At 34.9% G+C, this 26,551-nt stretch overlaps 2 protein-coding genes across 2 annotated transcripts; both read left to right on the top strand.

The window, feature by feature from the left end:
- The first annotated feature begins 974 nt into the window (after window positions 1–974).
- On the top strand, window positions 975–2,338 carry LOC142553705 (uncharacterized). The gene is made up of 3 exons (XM_075664153.1): window positions 975–1,143; window positions 1,232–1,284; window positions 2,008–2,338. The coding sequence occupies exons 1-3, from the start codon at window positions 1,053–1,055 to the stop codon at window positions 2,125–2,127; spliced, it is 264 nt and encodes an 87-aa protein (XP_075520268.1). The 5' UTR covers window positions 975–1,052; the 3' UTR covers window positions 2,128–2,338.
- A 13,201-nt stretch (window positions 2,339–15,539) lies between these two features.
- LOC142553704 (putative disease resistance RPP13-like protein 1) lies at window positions 15,540–20,467 on the top strand. The gene is made up of 3 exons (XM_075664152.1): window positions 15,540–15,814; window positions 16,167–20,291; window positions 20,394–20,467. The coding sequence occupies exon 2, from the start codon at window positions 16,214–16,216 to the stop codon at window positions 20,261–20,263; it is 4,050 nt and encodes a 1,349-aa protein (XP_075520267.1). The 5' UTR covers window positions 15,540–15,814; window positions 16,167–16,213; the 3' UTR covers window positions 20,264–20,291; window positions 20,394–20,467.
- Window positions 20,468–26,551: the final 6,084 nt, after the last annotated feature.

Below are 26,551 nucleotides of genomic sequence, written 5' to 3'. Positions count from 1 at the left end.
TTCGTAAAAATAAAGAAAACACACGAGGATGATATTCTCCGATAAATACAAGATTCGTGAGTATTATAACCAAAATAATTAAAAATAACCTTGAGAAAGCCATCTTATTTTTTCTTCGAAAATTTGATGAAGAATAATTTTTAGAGAAGAAGAGAAAGTTGGAGTGATTAAATGTGTTTGTGAGATTATATTTATAGGGCAAAAACTAGCCGTTTTGTTACCGTCTAAGACCGTTGGTGTAAAAAAAATAAATGTATGTATTTGTATAATTTTATGGTAATAATATGGTGTATATAATATTAGTTATATTTAAATAATTATGTATATCATATCACACTATTATAATGAGGTGTCATAAGGTATTTTGTTTAAAAACTTTATATGCTTTTATACTTGTCGTATCCCTTACCAGGAGTGTGAGATGTCGTCTTAACATCCCTCCAGGATTTATAACAAGTTTTTTGAAAAATTTATTTTTATTATTTCTGATCTTTATTATATAATAACAATATATTATATATTAAATATATACACAATAAATAAATAAACAGTAAAATAAATATTTTTACTTTTGTTACCTTTTTCTTATGTTTTGGAGCTTGGAAAAATATGGAAGATTTTTAGAGCTTCGTGTTGATAACGTGTTATGAAAAAATAAAAATTTATAGTAAAAAAATAAAATAACAAACTACACACTTTATAATATTTTTCTCTCAACTCAATTGTGAATTTCTTCGTACATGGTGAGGTTATTTATAAAATTTCTTTGGTAATGATCCAAAAAATAAATTAGATCATTTCCTTCATCATCACACACAAATTTTAAATTTTTACAATTTTTATTTTCAACATTCAAATATTCAACACACTTATTTTGAATATTAATTTTCAATGGGAAAAATGGCAAGAGAAAATAGTTGAAAATAAAAAGAAGAAAATGACACGTGTCAGTTTTTTTAATGGGTAAGGGGTCTACCTTATAGTAGCATCAAATCACCCCTTCTAAACCCTAAATTCTTAATCAAGATTTACAGGAGGAAAGAAAGGGCGAGATGACGCAAAAGGGGAATCTGTTCAAAGGGCAGAAGAAAAATAAATCGATTCCTCTCAATCGCCACGGGAAACCACCTTCAACTCGAAAAGGTATTTCACACGATAAAGATTGCAAATTAATATTCATATATGCGCTGATAATCTGAAATTTATAATGCATTGCGCATGTGAACTGTAGGGAAGAGAGTGGTGAAGCCCTCCAAGTTGACTAAACAGATGGACGCTGATAAGGTGAGCTTTTCTCCCTCAATTCTTTTCGATGATGATATTGTGGTAATTGCTGCTGATTTAGCTCGAAAATGATTTTGTTATTTCTGGTCTGTGTGGGGGCAAAGTAGTTGAATACCACTTCTTTTTAGGATTTTGTGGGTGTCTGAAATTTGATTGTATGTTTAACTTTTCCAAATATTTAAGGCAGGCCATGATGCAAAGCATACATATGGTGGATTTGTGTTTCAAATACTTGATAAAAATCCAATCAAATTATTTATATTGCATTTGGATCAAAGCATTTTATTTGAGTAGTGGATACAAAAGAATAGATTTAAATGAACTCTCGTAATTACGAATTTGAAATACCTTATTTTAGTTCAAAAATAACTTAAAATTGAAATCATAATTGAATATTGTCCAAACAATTTGAGTAGAATTGGATTATGGACCGGAGATTCAAATCCACCAATTTGTTCCCTACTTCCCTTCCGAACTAGATATATTTTATATCCTTGATTATTAGAGTCGTTCCGCATCTATTTCTTAAATGAAATCTTTACATCCAAGCGCAACCTAAATATACTAAATAGCTTAAGCTCTCTGCCCCCCCTGCTTAATTATCCCCTAACTGCTAGTTGTACTATTCACTTAATCAACAGTCTTGGTCACTCTTTTTTGAACATGTCCGTAGATGTGTGTTTGCATTGCTCTGACAGCCTTCTCTTATGTAATTTTGATCAGGAGCTTAGCAAGTTTATAAATCACTGCAATGAGGTCAAAGCTGCTGCTTTTGCCACCAAAGACGGCGGTAACTTGAGTATCGTTAAGCAGCCAGATTCCACTACCAGTGCCAAGAAATAGATGCCAATATGCAGTGCCACCATGTGACAGTCCCCCTAGGTCGATTTAAAATTTTGGCATTTCAATGCCTCTGTTAAGTGGTTTTTATTTATTACGATTAATTTTTATTTAGATGCGTTTCATCAGCTTGCTTGTTTGCTGTGCTAGAACTTTATTGTGTGACTGTTACTCTCCGAATATTTTCTTTTTATATGGTTATATAGTTTAGCTTGGTTGAGAACTATATTGCAAAATGCAAGTTCTATAATTTTTTTGTGAATGCTCGTGTTTTCTTGCACTTTAGTAGTATTCAACATGGAAAATCGATAATATATTCGACCATGTGAAGCTAGTTATAGTTGTTCGGGAATCACTGATGTGATGAATGGGAACTAGCAGAGATGCTGCAGGTTGTTTCTAGAGTAATGTGGAGTTTGGTTTTGGTGGGGAGCATTCCTTGAAAAGATTACCGGGACATGGTAAAATGCGGAATAAGCCGCGACATTGAAGTCAGCCAATGATTTGATTGAAAATTTTGAATAAGATATATTGTGTATAGTTTTCAAAATGTATGAATAAACTTTTAAATTTTATTGTTAAGATGAATTTGAAGAAGCAAGGTCAACGTAGTGCGGAATTAAATTGCTAGTCTTGACTATGATTACGAACAGATGATTCAAGTTTTAATTAATAGTGGGATCAAAAGTAATGCAATGGAAGAAACATGGCAATGTGGTGTGGATCATGTGACTCGTGAAACCTGGGCGTGTTTCAAAATCGATGGTTCTAGTTTCAGTGTGTTCGAATCCGAACTGCTTCTGTATGGTTCGGTCTCAGTTTCTGATGATGGTAATTTTGGTTTCAATTGTAAGTTGATCGAGTTCTCGAGATCCAGGTAAAATGAATGGAACCACGAAACAAGCCGACCTACCTACGTAGGTGACGAAACAGCGCAACTTACACTTGTTTGTTATCATGTGCTCGTAGACAGGAACTCGGCAAAGAGGAATATGTCTGTAACTTATATACCTTTATTTCCAATCTATTTCCAAAGCATGGGATGGTGTAGATTTCTCACGTTTTTACGAAGATTTGTATCATGTGTTGGAAATTCAAAGGCTAAGATTTGATCTTGTTTTATGGAGAGAATTATTGCAAGTAAAACCCATTATGAATATAGACAATAATAATCTTCCACCCCACTTTATAAAAAAATATTTTAAAAAAACATTATGAATTAAATGAAATAAATAATACATACAAAAAAATATAAGAATAGGTTTACACATGTAGGCTGTGGTGTAAATTGTAATGACATTGAATTGACATGGGACAAGGTGAGGTGGATTCCATTTATCAGCAACCACTTGTTATGGTCTTGATGTTTCCTTTTTTTTTTTTTTTTTTTTGGGGATCCAACTGGCAGTAGAATCTCTGATCAAAGGAATTAGTTTTGAATTTGGGTATAAATATAATTCCATTATGACCAATTAGAAATTCGGATCTGAATTTGCTAAAGAATATTATATAGGAGATAATCATGTTAATTGTGTATATGAATAATTATCTAATAGAATAATTATTTAGATTATTTCATACAATAACATAAGTAACAAAAAATAAATTAAAAGGAAGATTTAGTGTTGGTGCATACAGCGCTGGACCTTCTATGAAGTCAAGGAGGCAACCGTCTCAGGACCAGACCCGGGAGGGGAAACCATATTCTTTTTTTATTACATATATATGTTGAGTTAACGACTTACTGAAATAAAAAAATCGGTCCACTATTAAATAAAATGAATACTAATTTAAATATTTTATGTTTATAATTGATCAAACTGGATATTCTCTTCAATTTTGATTTTGAATAATTTAAACAATATAAAAAACCTAAAAAAATTTGAATCATACAAACATGGGATTGGATCAAAAGGTGGTATTGGTTTGAAGCCCAAGAATTCTTCTTATGGCCCATATAAGGATATATGTGCTAAGGGCCATTTTGTTCACAAAGTTTCAGTGGACTTATTCGTATTGACTTAAATTTTGAAAGTCAGTATACGATTTCAGATGTTAAGATCAATTGAGATCATCAACAATTAGAACAAGAAGAAAAATTTGTGATGTGTTTATTCACCCTCCCCTGAACACTTCCACATATCCTGACACATTATGCGAATAATAATCGACATAAACACACCAAAAATTTTTTTGAGATTTGTCATTTATTATTTATCGTTAAAGAAGATAGTTGTATATTTGAATAAAAAATTTGTCGCTTTCACAGTGAAAACAAAATTATATTTTTATAACATATCTGATAAAATCGTTAAAATTCGATTAGTGTAATTGTTTATCAGAAGTGCTATTTTTTGATTATTCAAAAAAAAAGTTCTCATTGCAACTAAAACTTATATTAACCATAATAGCACTTCAATATATATAAAAAGAAAAAAAACATTCCATTTGTTTATAATCATATTTATCTTTAAGTGCCGATTGCTATTGTTTCATCTTTTCAAAAATATGGTGTTGATGAGTTACCGAGAAACTAAAAAAAAAAACAATAAGATTAGATGCCAAATGATACCGATAAAGTACAGAAATATGCAAAATATTTTGCATTGGATAAACCATCGACTATTCATTTACACGTGATATCAACCGGATAAATCGGGTTGAGTTTAGTAGGCGATTATACCGGATAGGATGAGTTTTTTTTTGGACACACTGGAGATCAGGCGAAGAGTACGGACAAGAGAATCTGCACACTTAAAAGAGTAAAAAACGTTAGTAGGGCGCCGGAAGATTCTTGACGTGTCCACTCCGACTCTGAAATCAGTCAAATGTTTTACGCAAAGAAAAGTATGTAGAAAGTATGCTTTCTAGTGAAAAATATTTAAATATATTAATGTCAATTAAACATGATATTTATAAAAGTAAAGTCACTGATGACTTTATTCTTGTGGTGATACCTCATAAGAGCCCGAGTCATGGATGACCCGAGATATTAAATAGATAGCTCAAATCAGAGTTAGTGTTCAGGATGATTTCTTCAGCAGCCGGGCAGGTGAATGCCCGGGTCATCTTCTCCCCGGGTTACTAGACGTCCGGGCTCTCATGCAAGCTCCCGAGAGCTTGTTACCCTGGTTACCTCGAGAAGCGCACCCCACTCGAGTGCATCAGTATGTGCTACCTTATTCTTGGCAATCATTACTGCCAGAACCACATGGGTTGACGTGTCAGAACAACTTGTCAGAAGTAGGATATGGGCAGCCATCTTACCCTAAGTGACAAATGGACACTGAAAACAAGGTAATCATGAGATTTCCTTCTATAAATAGCAAATATATGAGAGGGAAATATGGAAACGACTGAAGTTGGTTATGTTCGACTAATTTGTAATATTTTTTCCACTTTAGTCATTTTGACGTAATCGTTAGATTTTATCGACATGTCCAAATATAAACAATCCAGTGAAACTAAAACTAAAATTGAGAAAAAAGAATTGTTAATTAATGAACTAAGACCCTTAAGAAACTAAAAATATATTTTCTCCTATCAATATCTATATATATAAAAGATAAATGTCAATCCCCGGTAGGACTAGGGACGATGGCTTTGAAATATATATATTTTTTTGGTCAATAAAAACGGATTTTGATTGAGTTTTCCCTCTTTCTTCCTCCTTAGGCCTATAGCCGCCTTCTCTAAGGATGTCAATGGGTCCGGGTTTTACCCAGACCCGCAATAGACCCGCGTGTATGGGATGGGTTTGGACATACTAAATGGGTCATGGGGCGGGTCTCGGGTCCAATTTTTCAGACCCGACCGGATATGTGGTGGGTCATGGGTTCTATAAAACCCGCCCCATATATGTGTATATAAATACTCTAGGGTTTTAGTTTTATTAATTTTTATTTTTTTTATTAGCTCACCTCAACCATAACGGTCTTTGTTATTCCTATGTCAACTGTTGCATTTGAAAATGCTTTTAGCAATAGTAGAAGAATAGTTGGTACTCATCTTAGTAGACTCAATCCAACGACTTTGGAGGCAATGATGTGCGCGCGAAGATGGTTGTGGGGTGAGATGAAACGTAAATAAATTACAGTTTATTTTGTTATTGTACTTTCATTTTAATTTTTTTACTGTACTTTCTCTTTTTAAATTACATTTTTTTACAATTTGAAATTACAATTTTTTTTTCAATGTACTTTATCTATTTAATTTAGTAGTTAATTCTTCAAGTAATTTATCAACTTGTCCCATCATTCTTGATGAAGAGGAAAATGATCTCGAAGAATGTGTCTGAAATTTTGCCTACTCGCTGATTTTATATTGATCTGTTTAAATTATGTTATGACTTATTTTTGGAGATGTCAAGATTTTTTTGGAGATCTAGTAACTCTTTTTTTCTATAATTCTTTATGTCGTGAAAATACTTTGTTTGTTATTATTAAGCGTGGTCGAAGACATGAATTAATTTTCCACAATGTTGTGTTTAGATGCTTGTCTGTTTCATAATTCAGTCATATGAGAAGAAAGATTAATTTTTTATTTTAAAAAAATTCGGGTCTCATGGGTTTACCCGACCCCGTTTCGTATTGGATGTAGGGTGGGTCCGAAGAATATTTAACCGGGGTGGGGCGGGTAATGGGTCAAAGTTTTTTTCATGGGGAGGGTCTTGGGTTTAGTCAAACCCGCCCCATACCCGCCCCATTGACATCTCTAGCCTTCTCCTTTCGTCTTTCTCTCTTTTTCTTCTCACGTTTTCTCTCCCCTTTCTTGTTCTATTTTTTAGGCCGTTTTGTTTTCTTTTAAATGCGTTTTTTCCAAAAATTTTAAAAGGCCTATAAAAATCTGAATCTTCTCCTCCAAATTTTTTATCGTCTATTTTTACTATAATTTGTAATTCAAAAAGATGTCACGTTGCTCTGTTACTACTACTATTACTACTACTACTACTACTACTACTACTACTATTATTATTATTATTATTAAATTTTTTTTTTCGTGTACTCTTGTTGTGAAATATAAGCACACAGCAACTTGAAAATAATATAAGGAAACAATCTATCTTTATTTAATGCAAGCCGTTGGCTTATATAGGTCTTACAAAAGAGATAAAATTGAAATAAACACACCATGTTTTACAGTACCTAATAACATGGTAAGTAGCTAAGGAAATGGTCAAACACTACCTACATATCCTAAATAATAGGATTTATTAACTGAATAAATTTTGACAACTTCAACTTCAATTCTAACAACCCCAACAATTTCTCCCCTAAACTGATAGCAGCAGTGCTTTCAGTTTATTCTTGGTACCTCACACACACCCAAGGACTTGCGCAGCTTCAAAAACACATCCAGCTTAAGTGGTTTTGTCATGATGTCTGCAACTTGTTCTCGTGTGACACAATGCTTCAGCTCAACAATTCCATCTTTAGTCAAATCACGCAAGAAATGAAACCTTACATCATTGTGTTTGCTACGTCCATGCATGACTGGGTTCTTGGATAGCTTAATTGTAGAACTGTTGTCACATAACACATTAGTACACTTGTCTTGAGAATGACCAAGCTTCTCCAATATTCTCCTCATCCATACCCCTTGACAAGCACAAGAAGCAGCTGCCACAAACTCTGCTTCAGTAGTGGATAAAGTTACTACAGGCTGTTTCTTTGAGGACCATGACACATCTCCTTCATTGAGTAGAAACACATAACCTGAAGTGCTTTTCCTGTCGTCCACATCTCCTGCATAATCACTGTCTGTATATGCCATCAATTCTCCTCTACCTTTATTTTGATAAAAGATTCCCAAATCCACAGTACCTTTCAAGTACCTCAACACCCTCTTTGCAGCTTGTAAATGCAACTCGGTTGGACTTGCCATGAATCTGCTAATGAGAGACACCACATACATCAAGTCTGGCCTTGTTGCAGTTAGATACATAAGACTTCCGACCAATTGTTTGTACATGGTAGCATTCACCTTGGCTCCTTCTTCATCTTTCATCAATCTGACACCAGGAACAATGGGATTCTTCACACTATTACTCTTCCCCATCCTAAACCTCTCCAAAACTTCTTTTGCATATTTTCTTTGAGTAATATAAATTCCTTCAGGATTTTGTAAAACCTCAACACCAAGAAAATATTTCATCTTACCCAAATCAGTCATATCAAATTCAAGTTTCATAGAGCTTTTGAACTTAGCAGACATACTCTCATCATTACCAGTAAATATTAAATCATCAACATATAAGCTAACAACCAAAATTTTACCTCCAAAATCTTTTTTTATGAATAAAGTGTATTCATAGTTGCACCTTTCAAATCCCTCTTTGACAAAGTATGCTTCAATCCGGCTGTACCAAGCACGAGGGGCTTGTTTAAGACCGTATAATGCCTTCTTCAATTTGTACACTTTGTACTCTTCACCTTTCTTCTCATAACCTTGTGGTTGTTCAACAAACACTGGTTCATTTAACTCTCCATGCAAGAAAGCGCTTTTGACATCAAGTTGATACACAATCTGACTATTTTGGACTGCTAAAGCAATTATCATTCGAATGGTATCCCACCTAGCCACAGGCGCAAACACCTCAGTATAATCTATGCCCTGCTGTTGTGTATATCCTTTCGCCACTAACCGAGCCTTACACTTGTCAACCTCACCATTTTCATTAAGTTTAGTTTTAAAGATCCACTTTACCCCAATCTGCTTTGTTCCTTGAGGTAAATCTGTCAACTCCCAGGTCTCATTTTTTTCAATTGCTGCTATTTCTAAATCCATTGCAGCTCTCCACTTGGAACTTTGAACTGCTTCTTCAAAGGTAGTCGGATCAGTAGTTGAGACAAAAAGAACCAAGTTGTTGTGTGTAACTTCTTCTTCTGATAATTCTTCCCCACTTGCATAATCTCTCATCCAAAATGGTACTCTTCTATTCCTCCCTCTTGGCAAGTTTTCTTCAGAGGTTGGAGTATTATCTTCAGGTGACTCAAGTGATGAAAATTCATTTGAAGATGAGCCAATCTCCCCCCCTTCTTCTTCTGCTGCCAATTCCTCTTCAGATTCTGCTTCACTTTGATCATGTTCAATTCCTTCCTCATTACTCTCTCCCCACTCAAGGATATCTGATCTTACTGCTTCATCACTTCTCCCCCAAACCCAACACTTATTTTCTTCAAAAACCACATCTTTTCTTACAACTATTTTCTTGGATGCTGGATCATAAAGTCGGTATGCTTTAGACTCTACACTTATTCCCAGCAGCACACACTGGAAACTCTTGTCATCCAACTTCTTTCTTTTATTATCTGATACATGAACATGACCAATGCATCCAAAAACCCGAAAATAATCAACATTGGGTTTGATACCAGTCCAAGCCTCTTCAGGAGTCATGTCTTTTACTGCCAATGTAGGACTTCTATTGAGCACATGTGATGTCCAATTTATTGCTTCTGGCCAGAAATTTTTTGGAACTTGCTTCTCCGATAACATGCTTCTGACCATGTTCATGATTGTCCTGTTCTTGCGCTCAGCTACTCCATTTTGTTGGGGAGTATATGCTGCAGTGAGCTGCCTTCTAATACCATTAGATTTGCAAAAGACATTGAACTCGTGAGAGGTGAACTCTCCACCCCTATCTGTGCGCAGACAACGAATGAAAGTCCCTGTTTCTTTTTCAACAAGATTTTTATAATCCTTGAAGATAGTAAAGGCTTCAGATTTTTCACCAAGAAAATATATCCACACTTTACGACTGTAATAATCAATAAAACTTATGAAATACCTCTTATTACTGTTTGAAACAGGCTTAATGGGTCCACAAATGTCAGCATGTACCAACTGTAGTTTTTGTGATGCTCTCCATAAGCTTTTCTTTGAAATTGCATCCCTGTGCTGCTTTCCCACCATGCAATCAGTGCATATTTTGGATGGGGCCTTTAACTGTGGTAATCCTCTCACCATTTGCTTATACTGTAAGGTTTTTAGCCCTTTGAAATATAGATGCCCATATCTACAGTGCCAAAGGTGAGTGTTGTCTTCAAGAATTGTTTGGAAACAATTGGGATCTTTAGGCAGAATTTTTGCAAGCAATACGAACATTCTGTTTGCAGACATTGTTGTTTGCATGATGAGTCCTTTCTTGGGATGATACATTTTACACACTCCTTGTTGTATCAAAATAGTTGCCCCTCTTTCTTGCAATTGTCCAATACTTAATAGGTTATTCTTTAACTTAGGTACATAAAAAACTTCAGTGATTACCTGAGTAATTCCAGCAATGTGCAGCCTAATGTTGCCCTTTCCCAACACTGTCATCTTGGAATTATTCCCGAGCTTCACAAATTGCCGGAAGACCTCATCAAGATCCAAGAACCACTCCTTATTTGCACACATGTGATTGCTACACCCTGAGTCAAGAAACCAGACTGCTTCGCTCCTCGATTGATTAAGCTCCACGTATGACATCAACAACATTTCTTCTTTCTTCTCAAGCTCAGCATAATTTGCTTCCTTTTCCCACTTTGGACACTCATATTGAAAGTGTCCTAATTGATGACACTTATAACACTCAATTGTAGCTTTGTTGAATGTTTGTCTACCTCTTCCTCTGCCTCTTCCTCGAAAGGCTCCAAGAGCTCGACCGCCTCCTCTTCCACCCTGTTTATCATCATAAGTTACCTTTAATGCCTGATCATCGCCTCCATGCCCATTCATCCTCTGCTCATGTACCAGTAGACTGCTCTGTAATTCATCAATGGTTAGGGTGTCTAAGTTATTAGACTCTTCAATCGAACACACTACATAGTCAAATCTTGAAATCATTGATCTCAAGATCTTTTCAATAATCACCACTTGCTGCATGTTTTCACCATGAATTTTCATCTTGTTTGCTATGATGAGTGTTCGAGCAAAGTATGCATCAACACTCTCACCCTCTTGCATATGTAGAACCTCAAATTCTTTCCGAAGAGCTTGAAGTTGTGCTCTTTTTACTCTTGTAGAACCTTGGTACTTCTGCTTCATAGAGTCCCAAATGTTCTTGGCAGTGTCTTTGTTGAGAATTGTCTCCATAATAGTTCGATCAATGGCTTGGAACAAATAATTCTTCACCTTCAAGTCTTTCAGCTGCTGATTTGCAATTGTTTTTTGTTGGGCTTCAGTAAGCTCAACTCCTTCTGGTGCAGTAGGGATTCCAGTATCTACCAAGCCCCAATATTCCTTCGAACGAAGGAAATTTTCCATAAGCATGGACCAATGATCGTAATGGCCATCAAACTTAGGAATTGCAGGTTGAACGAAATTATTTTCAGTTGCCATACTCCAATGACTAAACTGCTGTTTCTTTTCTCTCACAAACAGTCCCTTGATGCTGCTCTGATACCAGATTGTTGTGAAATATAAGCATACAACAACTTGGAAAGAATATAAGGAAACAATCTATCTTTATTTAATGCAAGCCGTTGGGTTATATAGGCCTTAAAAAAGAGATAAAATTGAAATAAACACACCATGTTTTACAGTACCTAATAACATGGTAAGTAGCTAAGAAAATGGTCAAACACTACCTACATATCCTAAATAATATGATTTATTAACTGAATCAATTTTGACAACTTCAACTTCAATTCTAACAACCCCAACAACTCTTACTTTGCTTTTTCATCCCATTTTTCATTTGTACTGTCAACCTTCAATTTTGTTTTACCCTCTAAATTTGCAAGTTTTAAGGATAAATTTGTGAAATTCTTTATGTTCTGTAATATAGCGATGATTTGACAATTTATTTGTTGTGTTTGCTTGTTTTCATCGAAATTCTAAGTCGTTTTGAGTTCATTTTGTAAGTGTTTGTATTTTCATCTAGAATACTCTTATCATATGATTATGTTTCATAGTTATTACTAAATATATTATTGTTGTTTTACTCGAGTTATCTAATTTAAGTTTAATATTGTGATGACTTACTAAGAATTCTTAGTATGAGTTTTCTTTGCTCTATGTTAGTTCCAATTCATTAAGATTTAGTTAGTAAAACATTATAGAGACACATATAGTACTCACAAAATCGATATTACTGCCACATTTTTATTATCATAACACTCACAAACGAAAAGAGTTTGACAATTATAGAACTTCATTTTGCTTTTATTTTTCTCATTTCCAAATTATTAAGATTAAAACTTGGACATAACTCAATCTCAAAAGCTAGCTATATAGAGGAGGATTGTCCAAGTCTATATATGCAACTCTCAAGTATTTTATTCAACCGATGTAGGACATCTAACACACCCTCCTCACGTCTAGGAATGAGCATCTGGAACGTGAAGTTTACAAATGATCCAAATATGAGTGGAACGGATGGCCCAACTATGAGCAGTCCAACACATAACGGTGAAACCAAACTCTGATACCATGTTAAGATTAGAACTTGGACCTAAATTGAAACGTCCACTACTTTTAACTTTAAAATCTTACTAATTTTTTTCTTTATAAAACTCGAAACCTTTAACTAAAACCCACACAACTTTTCAAAAATCGTAAATGCATAAAAATTCTATAAATCGTCATCCACCAAAATCATAAGGCAACATTTAAAATTAATCCAAAATTGAACTTCAAAATAAAGTATGAAAATCTTTAATTAAATCATGAACAATATCTTTAAAACTTTGACTATTAAGCTAATGCGGAAATAATGTCCCTCCGGAGTGTACTGTCGGACTCTATCCATTCAAGCATCATCGCCTCCCTCAAAATCATCATCGCCTGCAACCATCCAAATTTAGTGAGTCTAAGCATGTTCAACCATACATAACAAATAATACATATACATGCATATGCATTAAAATCATACTTTTATTTAAAATAGACTTGTAAGCATAAATAAATCATTTAATCGTAAAACTTTCCATCATCATATATCATATGGGTGAAGTCTGATCCTTGAAAGCGACTAGTTGTATCCTCTAGTCGACTGATCAGTTTTAACCCATCATTGCGCATGGGAATGGGCACTAGGCACCGACGTAAAATAGAAATATGATCGTTGCGCTCCCTCTAGGGCATTCTCCCGCAAACAGGCTCCCTCTTGGGCCTTCTCCCTCACGATATTCCCAAAAATCATATATCATATTCTTTATGTCACTGTCAATTCACATCCTTCAAAATATTTTTTTCTTTTCTTTTTAATCATAAAATATTGTGTCCTTTCCACATTTTAAAAATAGTATTTTCACAGTAAAAATTTCACAACATTATCATAAATCATAAAACCCCATATTTTCATCGTAAACGTGTTTAAAATATCAAATAACTTGAATTATGATTCTTTGGGACAATGCCAAGCCTTTCGTACTACCCGAGACGTAAAATGACCATTTACCCCTAGACTCCAAAATTCTCGATTTTGACTTTTTCTTACCCTTATTGACTCGAGCATCTCTCATAGTATCATATAAGTTTAAATTTGACTTCTAATATTTTTCTTAGACGTAAACCCGAGCCTTTCGATTTAATAACTTAATGACCAAACCATGAGACATTTTTAACCCGAATGAATTCAAAACTTTCTTCCCAAATTTTAAACATAAATTTTTCATCCCTAAACTTAACATGACACCTTAAAATATACACATAAATATTTCTTAGAGGTAAAATTAAGCTTCTCAACTGATTTTCCAATTCATTTAAAACTTAACCGTATGCCCGGTTTTAAACCGAATCGACTCAAAACTTGACCAAACTTTACCAAAATTGAACCATAGCTTATTAACAGCTAACCATACCTTATACAACTCAAATCGAACCATTTAATACCTTCGGAATAGCTTAGAATGTCTACTGAATTTTCTGCACAATTGATCAAACCCTAGCCCAAGCCAACTTTCAATCCATCGATCCTAGCTCTTATACCATGTCCAGACCCTATGTACCCATCCTATGAACTAGAGTGAACTCTTAGAACTCTACTGGACCAGCCTCTACAATCCTCGCACTTGCAACCTTAAACCCGCGCCTCTACAAGCCTTAAGCGACCCAAAGCGACATGCAACCTTTATTCTCCCTTTCCAGCCCTTGCACAGCCCATCTAGGACCATGACTAGACCCTATTAGGACCCATGAACATGTCCTTACAACAGTTAACAGCCTGATTCTTCCTAGGACCAAAAACGCAAATCCTAGTTCCTAAAAATCCAATTTTCGTTCAGCGCTTGCATCCATATTGTCCAGCCCTTAAACATGCATCTACGGATCCTTAAACATGTTTAAAATCATCCCTTCCCATAAAAACGAAAATAAAATCAAAATTTTAAGATGTACAAGCCATAAAAACGAAAATAAAAGGAGAGATTCATATTTTTCATGCAAACATGATTAAACACACATAATATGATTTGAATGGTGCAAAAAGATGATTTAGAAACGTGCATTTACGTTTAAAAAGCTCGAAATACGAATACAGTAGCGGTGGAAGTCGTTGACTAACGGAGGACGATTTCTATTTTTGCTACCATTTTTTCTTGTCAAAACCTCACCAAAAACCTATCTTGAGATACAAGGGAGTTGAGTGATCGTTGTTGGAAGGAAGAACGTTGAAGAAAATCAAAGAACGGGTGAAGAAAAAAAATCAAAATCTTCCATTGCCTAGACTCCATGCTTGGCCGTAAGTTGCCTTCAATTTCATGCAAGTGTGTGTGTGTTTCGATGTGTGTGTGTGTTTAGGGGTGTGTGTGTTTAGGTTTTAGAGCTTGATTATATATATAAAAACAAAACAAAAAGCTATCTAAATCACTTAATTAACGAGTTTAATTAATTTTATTTTTTAATTAATAAATTAGACCCATTAAAATTAATAAAATGATTAGGCCTAAAATTAAAGGATTTAAAAATATCTATTTACAAAAAAAATCTTTTATAAAATACATAAAATCCCTTGCTCCCACTAATTAATTTAAAAGCTACCTTAAAAATGCAATAATCTTAAAATATTTAAAATAAATATTTTCGTAAGTAAAAATAAAAATTTAACTTTTAAAATTTTTAACATCATAATCGGCTCCGGTCCTCTGTTCCGGCCAACCACCGATATTCGTCTGAAAATCTTTAAATCATAAAATCAAACAAAATTACATAATTAATCATTTATTCACTCAAAATATATCATTCATGCATTCAAAATCATTTAATTAAAATATTTTAGCAATTTAATAATTTTCATGCATGCTCTCTACGTGGATTGATTTTCGGCGTTACATAACTCAACCTCAAAAGCTAGCTCTAGAAGAAAATTGTCAAAGTCCATACGTACAACTACTAAATATTTTATCCGATCGATATGAAACATATAAGACAAACCTCGTGCTCTTCCGCTTGTGCTTATAGTTGTGGTTAGTTGTTCTTCTTGGACCGGGTTCACTTGACTAAAGACTTGGTATTATCAGACTTTCTTTGCTGATTTCTTCTAAATAAATCTTGATCTTCGAGTTTTGTATCCGGTGAATCGTTATTAAATCTTACGTCCAAAACGTAGACTTGAATCATTTTGTCGTTGACTTGAAATTACAGCTGTGGATGTTCTGTTATCGAAAAAAAGAAAAGTACTCCAATAATTGCATACCGCCATCATCCTGCTGCAGAAAGAAAGCGCAAGAACGAGAAAGGAAGAGCAAATATTCTTGAATATTTTGTGAGCAATTAATTATGTTGCTATTTGATATCTTTGATTACAATTTCATGTAATTTTTTTATTTTATTTTATCATTCTTTAAGTTGGGATAGCCAATTTGTTCTTGTTAAACTTGCAAAGTGACTTTACATGGTTGGTTCTTTGGTCTGAGTTAAAAAAAAATACCCATGAGATTGAAGTTGCTTAATCTGTTTGATGATTAGAGATTCTATGTATGTAGCGGCTGTGGATCCGAGTGATATAATTTGTTTCAAGTTTTTACTACTTGTAAAAGTAATCCTCTAGCTATTTCTTTGAGAAGACTCAGGCAATTGCGATGAGTGATTTGTGTTTGCTCTTTTTTGGCAAACAGGGTGGTTTTCGTGATTCTTGAATCGCCACCAAGGAACATTCAAGAAAATGGTTTTGGGGGAGGTATTCCTTGGAGCATTTCTTCAGGCACTGTTTCAAAAATTGGCCGACGGTGCCCAGATGGCCTTAGTCCGCCGTGAGAGAATGGATAGCCATTTTATGAAGCTAAAGAAATCCTTCGAGTTTATCGCAGCCGTGCTTGTGGATGCTGAAGATAAGCAGTTGACGATGGAATCTGTAAAAGTATGGCTGGAGGATCTAAGTGATTTGGCTTATGAATTAGATGATATATTGGATGAAATCACCACCAGGGCTTTAATTCAAGGGTCTAAGGAGATCCAGCATCATAATACCAGTGTGTTTCGGAGAATGATTCCTACTTGCAGCAAGTTCACTCCGGGAACACTTGTATCAAATTATCGGCTGATGTCGAAGATAAAGGACATCACAAATAAACTGAGTTACCTTAATAAACGGAGGAGAGATTTAAATTTGAGTGAAAGTGTGGGAGCATCATCCACTCGATCAAGAGTAATAAGGTCGGAAAGCACTTCTGTGGTTGTGGAATCAGATGTTTGCGGGAGAAATGAAGACAGAGAAACAATAAAAAAAATGTTGCTCGGGGCTGAAGCCAGCGACAAGAATTTTAGTGTCATTCCAATCGTTGGAATGGGTGGTATTGGGAAAACTACTCTGGCCCAACTGGTTTATAATGATACAGATGTGAAGCAAAATTTTCACGTGAGGGCTTGGACTTGTGTTTCTGAAGAGTTTGATGTGTTTAAGATCACCCAAAAAATTTACGATTCAATGACTGAGATTAGTGGTCAAGCCAAGGATTTAAATATGTATCAGGTGAGACTTATGGAGAAGTTATCTAAGAGTAAGTTCCTTATTGTTTTAGATGATGTTTGGAACATGGAGTATGAAGAGTGGGACAAACTATGTCGTCCTTTCAACTTTGGGCTATCGGGAAGCAAAATTATTGTTACAACTCGCGATGAAACTATTGCATCGAGGGTGGGCACTCAATCCGCCTACCCCGTGAAGTTATTAACCGATGAACACTGCCGATCTCTATTGGCCCAACATGCTCGGAAATCTTTCCAGGAAAGACCAGATTTAGGAGAAGTTGGCGAAGGACTGGTACAAAAATGTAAAGGCTTACCTTTGGCTGCAAAGGTACTTGGTGGAATTTTACGCACTAAACATAGTGTAAGAGAATGGACTGACGTTCTAAATAGCAAGCTATGGGATTTACCGAAAGAAAATGATATCCTTCCCGTTTTAAGATTAAGTTATCACCATCTTGCTCCACATTTGAAACATCCATTTGCGTATTGCTCGGTTTTTCCTAAGGATTATGAATTTGATAAGAACGAGCTTGTATATTTATGGATGGGAGAAGGATTTCTTGAACTTCCAAATGAGGGAAGAAGAAAGGAAGACTTGGGTCACGAGTACTTCAACGAGCTACTAAAAAGATCCTTTTTCCAAAGAATCACCAGTGATTCGAAATTTGTGATGCATGACCTTATAAACGATTTAGCTCATTTTGTTTCGGGAGGGGCATGCTATCGTTTGGATGAGAAACTGGATACTAATCAGAAGTACCAATTACCCAGGAAGACTCGTCATGCTTCTTTTCTGCGTCATGAATACGAAGTTTTCCGTAAATTCGAGGGCTTCCAACAAGTTCAAGGTTTGAGAACATTCTTACCAATGCCGGTCCAGAATTCACTCGTTTGGCCTCCTTTCTATTTATCCAATAAGATTTTAGTTGATTTGGTACCAAGATTGCTTCGGTTGAGGGTTTTATCTTTAAGCGGCTATTCTATCACTGAGCTTCCTAGTTCTATTTGCGAGTTGATACAATTACGGTACCTTAATCTATCCGGGACTGCAATTCTCACGTTGCCTTCTTCGATAAGTGATCTTCTCCATTTGCAAACTTTGTCTTTAAGTAATTGTCGTTTTATCCACAAGCTGCCAGGGGCCTTGGGGGCTTTATCTAACTTGCGCCATCTTGACATCTCTAATACCGATCAACTGAAAGATCTGCCGGTTGAAATTGGTCAATTGATCAGCCTCCAGACGTTACCTAAAATCGTTTTGAGTGGAGTTGGTGCCTTGGGACTCAGGCAACTAAGAGGTCTAAAGCATTTACGAGGGACTCTTTCCATTTTTGAGTTGCAAAATGTTGTAGATCTTGATGATGTCAAGGAGGCGACTCTTGGGTATAAGGATGAACTTGATGACTTGCAACTATCATGGGGAAGCGACATTGGTAATTCACAAGGTACAAGTTCGGAAGATGTGATAGACCTTCTAAGGCCTCATCAAAACTTAAGCAAGCTCAAGATTGAATCGTATAGGGGTACGAACTTCCCAGTTTGGATCGGGGATCCATTATATCTAAACTTGTCGAGTATGAATCTCATTAACTGTACTGAATGCACATCCCTACCGCCTTTAGGACTACTTCCAGAGCTCAAACACCTGCGTATAGCAGGCATGCCAAGAGTTAAATGCGTTGGAATTGAGTTTTATGGGAGTGGTACTGAGGTCCCATTTCAAAAACTTGAAACTTTGAGATTTGATCACATGCCGGGCTGGGAGAAATGGTTGGCTTTTACCGAAACTGAAGAGAGCTTGATACACTTCCCACTTCTACATCAACTTACAATGTTCAAATGTGACAAGTTAAAAGTTGTTTCCCCATTGGGATTACCTTCGCTACAAAAGTTAGATATTGAGGAATGCGACATTGTTTTGTTAAAAAGTTTCCGTAATCTTGATTCATTAAACTACTTGAAAGTCGAGTCTATCTCCGAACTATCTCATCTACCATCGGAACTTATGCAGTCGTTAGCCAAACTTGACGTTTTAGAATGTTGTAGCTGCAACGATATGCTAGCTCTTTGGCCAAACGAGATTTCCCGTGAACAACTTGCCAAATTAAGACGGCTGGTTATTGCAGAATGTACTCAGCTTGTATGTTTGGGAGAAGGAGAGCAACAACTGCCTTGTAATCTTGAAGTTCTTGAGTTATTTCGTTGTGGGAGTTTGACATCCCTTTCGAATGATTTAAGCAACCTTAGGTCGTTAAGTGAACTGATTATAAAAAATTGTGCTAAATTTGTCGACTTTCCAGAGAATGGTATTCCTCCATCACTCAAACGCCTGGAGATTCTTAGTTGCAATGCCCTCAAGTCCCTGCCAGGAAACGTCTCTGAGCTCGAAAGATTGGAGATCAAGGAGTGTCCGTCTTTGAAGACCTGGAAAACGGTCAACTTCCCGGCCACCCTCAAGAAACTTTCGATAAAAAATTGCACTAGTTTGGAGCCCGTTACAGAGTTCATGTTCCCCCAGAACCGTGTAATGTCTCTGGAAGATCTTAGTCTATCCAATTGGTTGAACTTCGATAATTTGCTCCAGCGTTTGCTCAATTTTTCACATCTTTTCGAACTGTATCTATCTAAGTGTTACAGTCTAAGGCATTTTCCAGAACAAGGGTTGCCACCAAACCTTAGAGCACTTTCTGTCGAAGAATGTCAACAACTGAGGTCCTTACCGACAAAGATTCGAAGCATGATGTCCCTTGTGTCACTCGAGATACGGAGTTGCCCCAGGCTTGAAGACTTTCCCAACTGTGATTTACCTCCAAACTTATCCTCACTGAGGATCTGGGATTCGAAGAAATTCAAACCCTTAAACAAATGGGGCCTGCACAGACTCGACTCGCTCCAAGAATTTTCAATTTGTGGCGGATTTAAAGATGTTGAGCTGCTTGGTGAAACCTGCCTCTTTCCTCCATCTCTTCTGAGATTCTCGATAGCAAGATTTCCAGTACTTAATTCGATATCCAAGGTCCTTGAAAATCTTCCCTTGCTTCGACATTTATTAGTCATGAACTGTGCAAAACTTAATATTTTGCCAAGTGAGCAACTACTGGAAAAGCTGTGGCATCTAGAAATCAGTGATTGCCCACTTCTCAGCCAAAGGTGTCTAAAAGACAAAGGAGAATATTGGCCCAAGATTGCTGGAATCCCTTGTGTAAAAATTGATGGAAATAATGTGTATCAACAGAAAGATTAAGTTTTGGCCACTCCAGATGCCAAATCAGGTACACACATTTGCCATCTTTTCATAAACTTTAGCACCATTTACCTAACAAATGAAATACTCTAATCTTCCAATTGAATTTTCTTTTTATGTGTGGTTGCAGATCAAGGTCACAGAAGCCTTTTGTTTTTCTTGGTCTGAGGTATTATCAGTGACTAAAGATCTGAGAAATTGTTCGATGATGTCCTTTGTGATTTATATTACAAGTCAATATTAATTTTTTAGGATTGTGGAGATGTGAATGTGTTCATGTTTTGGGAATACCATGAGTTCTGAGCTGATTTGTAGCAGCTCATTTTTAAAAAATTCAATATGTACATGTCAGCTGAGACAAATATATGATATTTCATAAATACATGTTTTATATCTGGCACTAATATATGATTTTTGAGTACCCAAAAATATATAACATATTTGATGTTAATGGCAAGCTTTTCGGATGAAAATTCGGTACAAAACTTTGAAATCTGATATATATAATATTTAAGTACTAAATATTTTAGATGTGACACTAAAATAAGATTTTTGAGTACATATACATGTATAACAAATTTGGCAAAAACTTGTATTAAGTGACTACATCGTGATGCCACGTTGTAGGCCACACAACAAGTAAATCTACTTTATGCGTCATTAAAGGATGTAGAGAGTGTGTGAGACAAGGCTATATATTTAGCAACTGCAAGGCAAAGCAAAACGTGGAATTGTACTCTCATATCCCAAAATTGATGAGCAATGGTAAAATAGGCGTGTACTGAAGGATAAACAAGCATAACAAGCACATGAAAGGAAAATGGGTGCAAATTGTATATTTGGTGAGGAGAATTCATGATGATCATGGTAATAATAAATAGCTGAAATGATAATAAAACTAAAGGTTAGGTGTGCAAAAGTAATAAGATTTTCATTCAAAATTGAGATGGTTACAACTTACCCCTGCATCAACATGATGTATTAAGTGACTACATCATGATGCCCGTGAGACCATCTCACGGGTCGTATTTTGTGAGACAGATCTCTTATTTGGGTCATCCATGAAAAAGTATTAATTTTTATTGTGAATATCGGTAGGATTGATCCGTCTCACAAGAGACCTACTCAACAAATTTTAGTATTAATGACATGTTTTTTTGGATTAAAATTGATAGAAAACATTTAAATATGTGGTACTACTATATAATATTTCAGTATAAAATCTTTAAGAGCACGTAATAATATGTGATATTTGAGCACACAAACAAGTTTAGTAATTATTTATATTAATGTAGTTGTTAATTTTATACTAAATTTTTTATCTTTTATACAAGATCAAAAATAATTTGTTATGTAATATCATAAGAGTTATAACACACATTTAATTATGTTGTCAAATATTTGAAAGCAAATATCCTCTAAATAATCCCACTTTTCGGGTTTTACTTTTTTAGGGAAATTGAAGGGGAATTGACTTTTTTTAAGTCAATTTTTTTTACTACAAAATATTATTAATTAAAATTAGGTTTTATCTAAAAAAAAATGTGTTTTTTGTGTTTAACTAGAGAATTGAACGTGCAATGAACATAACAATTCCATATGAAACAAAATTAATTAATCCAATAAATAAAAATGACAATCGCATATGTTTACTGTCCAATCATTCATATGTCACAAACTTTAAACAAACATCATGTTTTTTTTCCCTCCTCTCTAAATTTTAAATTTGCTACTTTTTGCTTGTCAGTTTTAAATTTTTTTTTGTCTTTATATTTAATATCAAGGATTGTATTTTCTTGAGCATCAATAATTTTGTTGGTAGACTTTGTCACTGATTATCTTGGCGATTACGAATGACGAAGTAATATACAGTAATCAACTTCGGTTATAGAACATATGAAGTAAGATACTATTTTAGACTTCATATGTTTAAAAAATGCTTTAGTTCCAATTATAAGTGACATTTTACTTCATAATATTTATTTGCTGAAGCAATAAATTATAAGATAAAATTTCTAACTGCAAAAGTAATAGGGTGAACTGGTTAAAAAAACGTTTCCTTCATTTTTTTTTAAAAAAAATTTCAATTAAATCGATGAACTTACCTCGTCTGTCTATCTCCCTCCCTTTCACGTCTGGATCTAGGGTTTGTTAGAAGAAATATACTGTAATTTAAAACAATAAACCCAGGTCTTGCATTAGGTACTTTGTTCTTAGTAGAGTGCATTGCCTTGTAAAAAGGTGGGTTGTTTTTGTGGGTTTTGATACTGTATGAATACAAAAACTTGCGTGAGACAGTATCATGAGTCACTTTCGTGAGATCGATCTTTTATTTGGCTCATTCATGAAAAATATTATTTTTGTATGTCAAAAGTATTATTTTTATTGTAAATATGGACATGAACAAGAGATCTACTCGTGTACGAAAATGCCCTTTTTTGGTGGCCAATGTTTGATTGTCTTTATGCTTCTGGACTGGTTCATTTTTTTGAAGGAAAGTGTATCTACTTTCGAGATTCAAGAAACTTTCTATGATTAATTGCGATGGGGAAAGAAGCTTTGTGTTCATAAGTGAACAATTTTTATTTTCCATTATGCAAATACAGCTGTCCTTGAGAAGATTTATTGAATATTGTCTTAGAGGGCATCTTTTCTTTTTTATATGATAAAATATGTATTGTTAGGTGTGATTTTTTTTTTTTTTAATTTTTAGAACTGTTTATCTTTTCGTCGAGATTAGTGGAGTTGATCCATCTTGTAAATACCTACGAACGGATCTTCCTCCTTCTTCGATCGTCAGACAAGGTCCAAGATCAGATATTGAGTTCCTTGTTTAGAACGCACTAAATATTTAAATGATTTAGCGTCGAAATTGGATTGCCGGAATTTTACAAATTCGGTGGCGTTGTTGCGACGTTCTGGACGGCGCAGCGATGGTGGAAAGGTAGCCGAAATTTCCTTGTGAAATTAAATGGGTGGCCGAAATCTTGCTTCGAGGAGAAGAGGAGATTTTTTTACATTTTTTCTTGTATGATTATGTTACAGGTTATCGATATTTGGTAACATATTAAATAAAATTTTCCTACTTTTTTTAAGGACAATCACAAATATTAAAGAAAGTATGGAGTGAAATAATAAAACAAACCACGTCCGACTGGAGCTGTCAAAAAGATTAACTCCGCAAAGACAAATCTAAGAAGGAATTGAAATTCGACCATTTTCTATAATTATTCTTATAAGGTACCACCATAATCAATGAAGTGATGCGGCTCAACCTGAAGACTAGATTATTTTGTTATATTCTTGGAGACTTTGATGATCACATTTGATTTTTTTGTTGGATCTGGATTTTCTCGTGCCCAAAACGCAGCGGAAGTTTAAAATTTTATTTTATTTTGACAATCAAAATATATTTGTTTTGGGCATTCGTATGGTTTATATAATCAAACATTCATAGGACGTTATAAATTTATACCTTTGGTGAATTAAATCACTTGGCTCCAACTAATCCGGTATAGGCGGATATAGCTTTTGATGATTCCCTACGAACTTTATTCAAGAACTCCTTTCTTTATTCTTCTAATCAGGTCTACGACTAGATGATTTGTTCATCTTCTAATTTGCACTAGAAAAATTAGAAGAAGTTTTTACGTAGGAGATTAAAAACGAGAAACGACTCAAACTTTTCCTTCAAAAGGAAGTTGCCGAAATTTTGTGGAGAGAAGGAGGAGGATTTTCGAAAATTGTGGTGTTGGGAGGCTAGGGTTATGGCTTGATTGCACCTATTTATAATTAAGTCATGACCTTAATACAGATAATTAACATTAATGGGCTTGATTAATTAATTGAGCTAGTCCAACTAGTTTAATTAATTTATCAAAGTCCATTAAGAACTTTAATTATTTAAGTATGTTGGACTTATACTCCTACAAGCCCATAAAACATACTTTCCACTATATTTAATTTAATATTTAATAGTTTAATAAATTAAATACATTATAAATTCAACATTTGAATTTAATATTTAAATTATAAATTCAACTCCTTGAATTTATCACCTCCAAAATTTTAATATTTAATAAACTCAACTTTTGAGTTTAATAAATTAAAACATCAGATTTTATAAATTCAACTCCTTGAATTTATTCTCCCAAAATTTAATTATCATAAATTTAACTCCTAGAATTTACTATATCATAATATAAATTCAACTTCTTGAATTTATTCTCTCAACGGGAACAAACGATCTAGTGCTTGTGTGACCCTCAATGGTTCAGGGATACAGCTAGCCGTGACTTCACAACTCCTTGTGATTCAGGACATAATCCTTTATTCGGGCTTACCATTATTTGCCTCATTCTATGTATCAACAATTGATCACAAGAATGTCAGAAATCATATTTCTGATTAAACCCATCGAACCATGGTAAGAGCGTCTAGTAGCATCGCCCCATGATTCCTTAGGTATCACTGATAGTGCCTGCAAGAACCAGTCGATTATGAATAGTGTACAGTACGGTCCCTTCATCTCATATATCCCGATCGAATCTGCAACAATTGGTTCATCGAGGGTTGCATAATAATTCGATAACTATGTGATACATATAAATAGTGGCATCGCATGTACCATTGGAGAACTCATTCTCCAATGTACATCACATACTCTGGCCAGAGATTCCACGCACTATTATTTCATCAGATCACATAGGATATCCACACCCGTAGGTGAGCGGTCAATTCCCGACTACAATGTACTGGCTCCTACATGTGTCGCAACTGTACCCAACCTCGCCACCTGATGACTTTCCTGGAGCCGGTAAACGAGTCAAAGCACAGCCCTAGCATATAGAGCCTCAATGTTGTCCCGGGTCGTAAGGACTAATGGTGTACAATCATAACCACGGACTTATCCTCTCGAGGAATGATAACCACTTGGAAAGTCCGAGGGAGGGTTGTTCGGTATAATTATCATATGACTACCCATCTGCATGTTTGGACATCTCTATGTTCTTACCAAGAAACGCAGTACACAACATCACAGATGCTAGTCTCGAGCTCAAGCGACCTTTATCCATGTTTTAGGCGGCTGAATCGACTAGGAACGAATTTAGATCATACAGTGTTTATAAATGAGTTTCAACATCGAATTACGATTCATTTATATTAAAGTATAATCAAGGTCTTTATCTATGTTTGATGACATGAGTATATAGATAAAGAAATAACAAACCATGAAATAATGAATTATATTAAAATAAAGATTGTTTATTACAACCGAATCAATAAAATCACTAGCCAAAAGTTGGCTTGCAGGGCATCTATTCTAACATTTTTGTGGTACATTTTTTTTTATAATTATGTTCCCTGATCTGTCTCCAATCCTCTTGGGCTGTGTTTGGTACATGTGATGAGATTAATAATACTTACCAAGTTCTAGTGATAAAGTAAGGATAATGAAAAGATGAGATAAATTTGTTATGTTGTTTGGTATGTTTTATGTGGTGATTAGAAATTTGTGATTACCTCGAGAAATTACTACATTACCCCTTCTAACCATTTAATATATACTTCTGGTAGAACCCTGGAGCTCACTTTCGTAGATTTGCTTTCTCCAAATACATATCGTCTCTTAGGCTTCAAGCTTATTGTCAACAGAACCTACCACAAGATTTCTCCACACCAGATTTGCTAAGAATGAGCTGGTACGTTAATGATTTCTTCTGATCTGGTTTTTCAATTGGTATTTGTGGTACGAATTTCAGTGTTCTTGTGTTTTTTACTTTACGGCGATTTGTGCTATGCGTTAACCTATTTTCTTTTTTTTTTTTTCCTGTATTCTGTAAACTACCATCGTTCTGGAGCTAGGTTCGTCCCTCGGCTCTTCGTGGACACATTGGTGTACTGACTCCATCTCAGATTCGAGTATATCAACATTTATTTGTGTGTTGTCCTACGAAATACGATGGTGATGTTTTCCTACACCTCAATTTATCAGTTAGATACTCAATATTCAACAACATCTATGATTTTCACCTGTTTACGTAAACAACTTTCATGTTCTGGAATAGCGGCTGTTTTATGTTGAATTTGGTTTTTGTTCCGTTGTCTGGACGCATTGATTTAATAATTCAAACAGAGCTTCAAACATATTTGGTTAAATAAGGTATTATAACAGTAAAATATATGTGTTTGAAACACTTTCAATTGCAATCGCAGACAAAAACATATGTTGTTAAACAAAATACGGACGAATACCTGGAACCATTTCCAATTGTCGTTCGTACAGTT

This window comes from Primulina tabacum, chromosome 8 (assembly GCF_025594145.1).
Source record: "Primulina tabacum isolate GXHZ01 chromosome 8, ASM2559414v2, whole genome shotgun sequence".
Taxonomy (NCBI): domain Eukaryota; kingdom Viridiplantae; phylum Streptophyta; class Magnoliopsida; order Lamiales; family Gesneriaceae; genus Primulina; species Primulina tabacum.
Note: the sequence above shows the minus strand (reverse complement) of the source record. Positions and strands in the feature narration are given on the sequence as shown.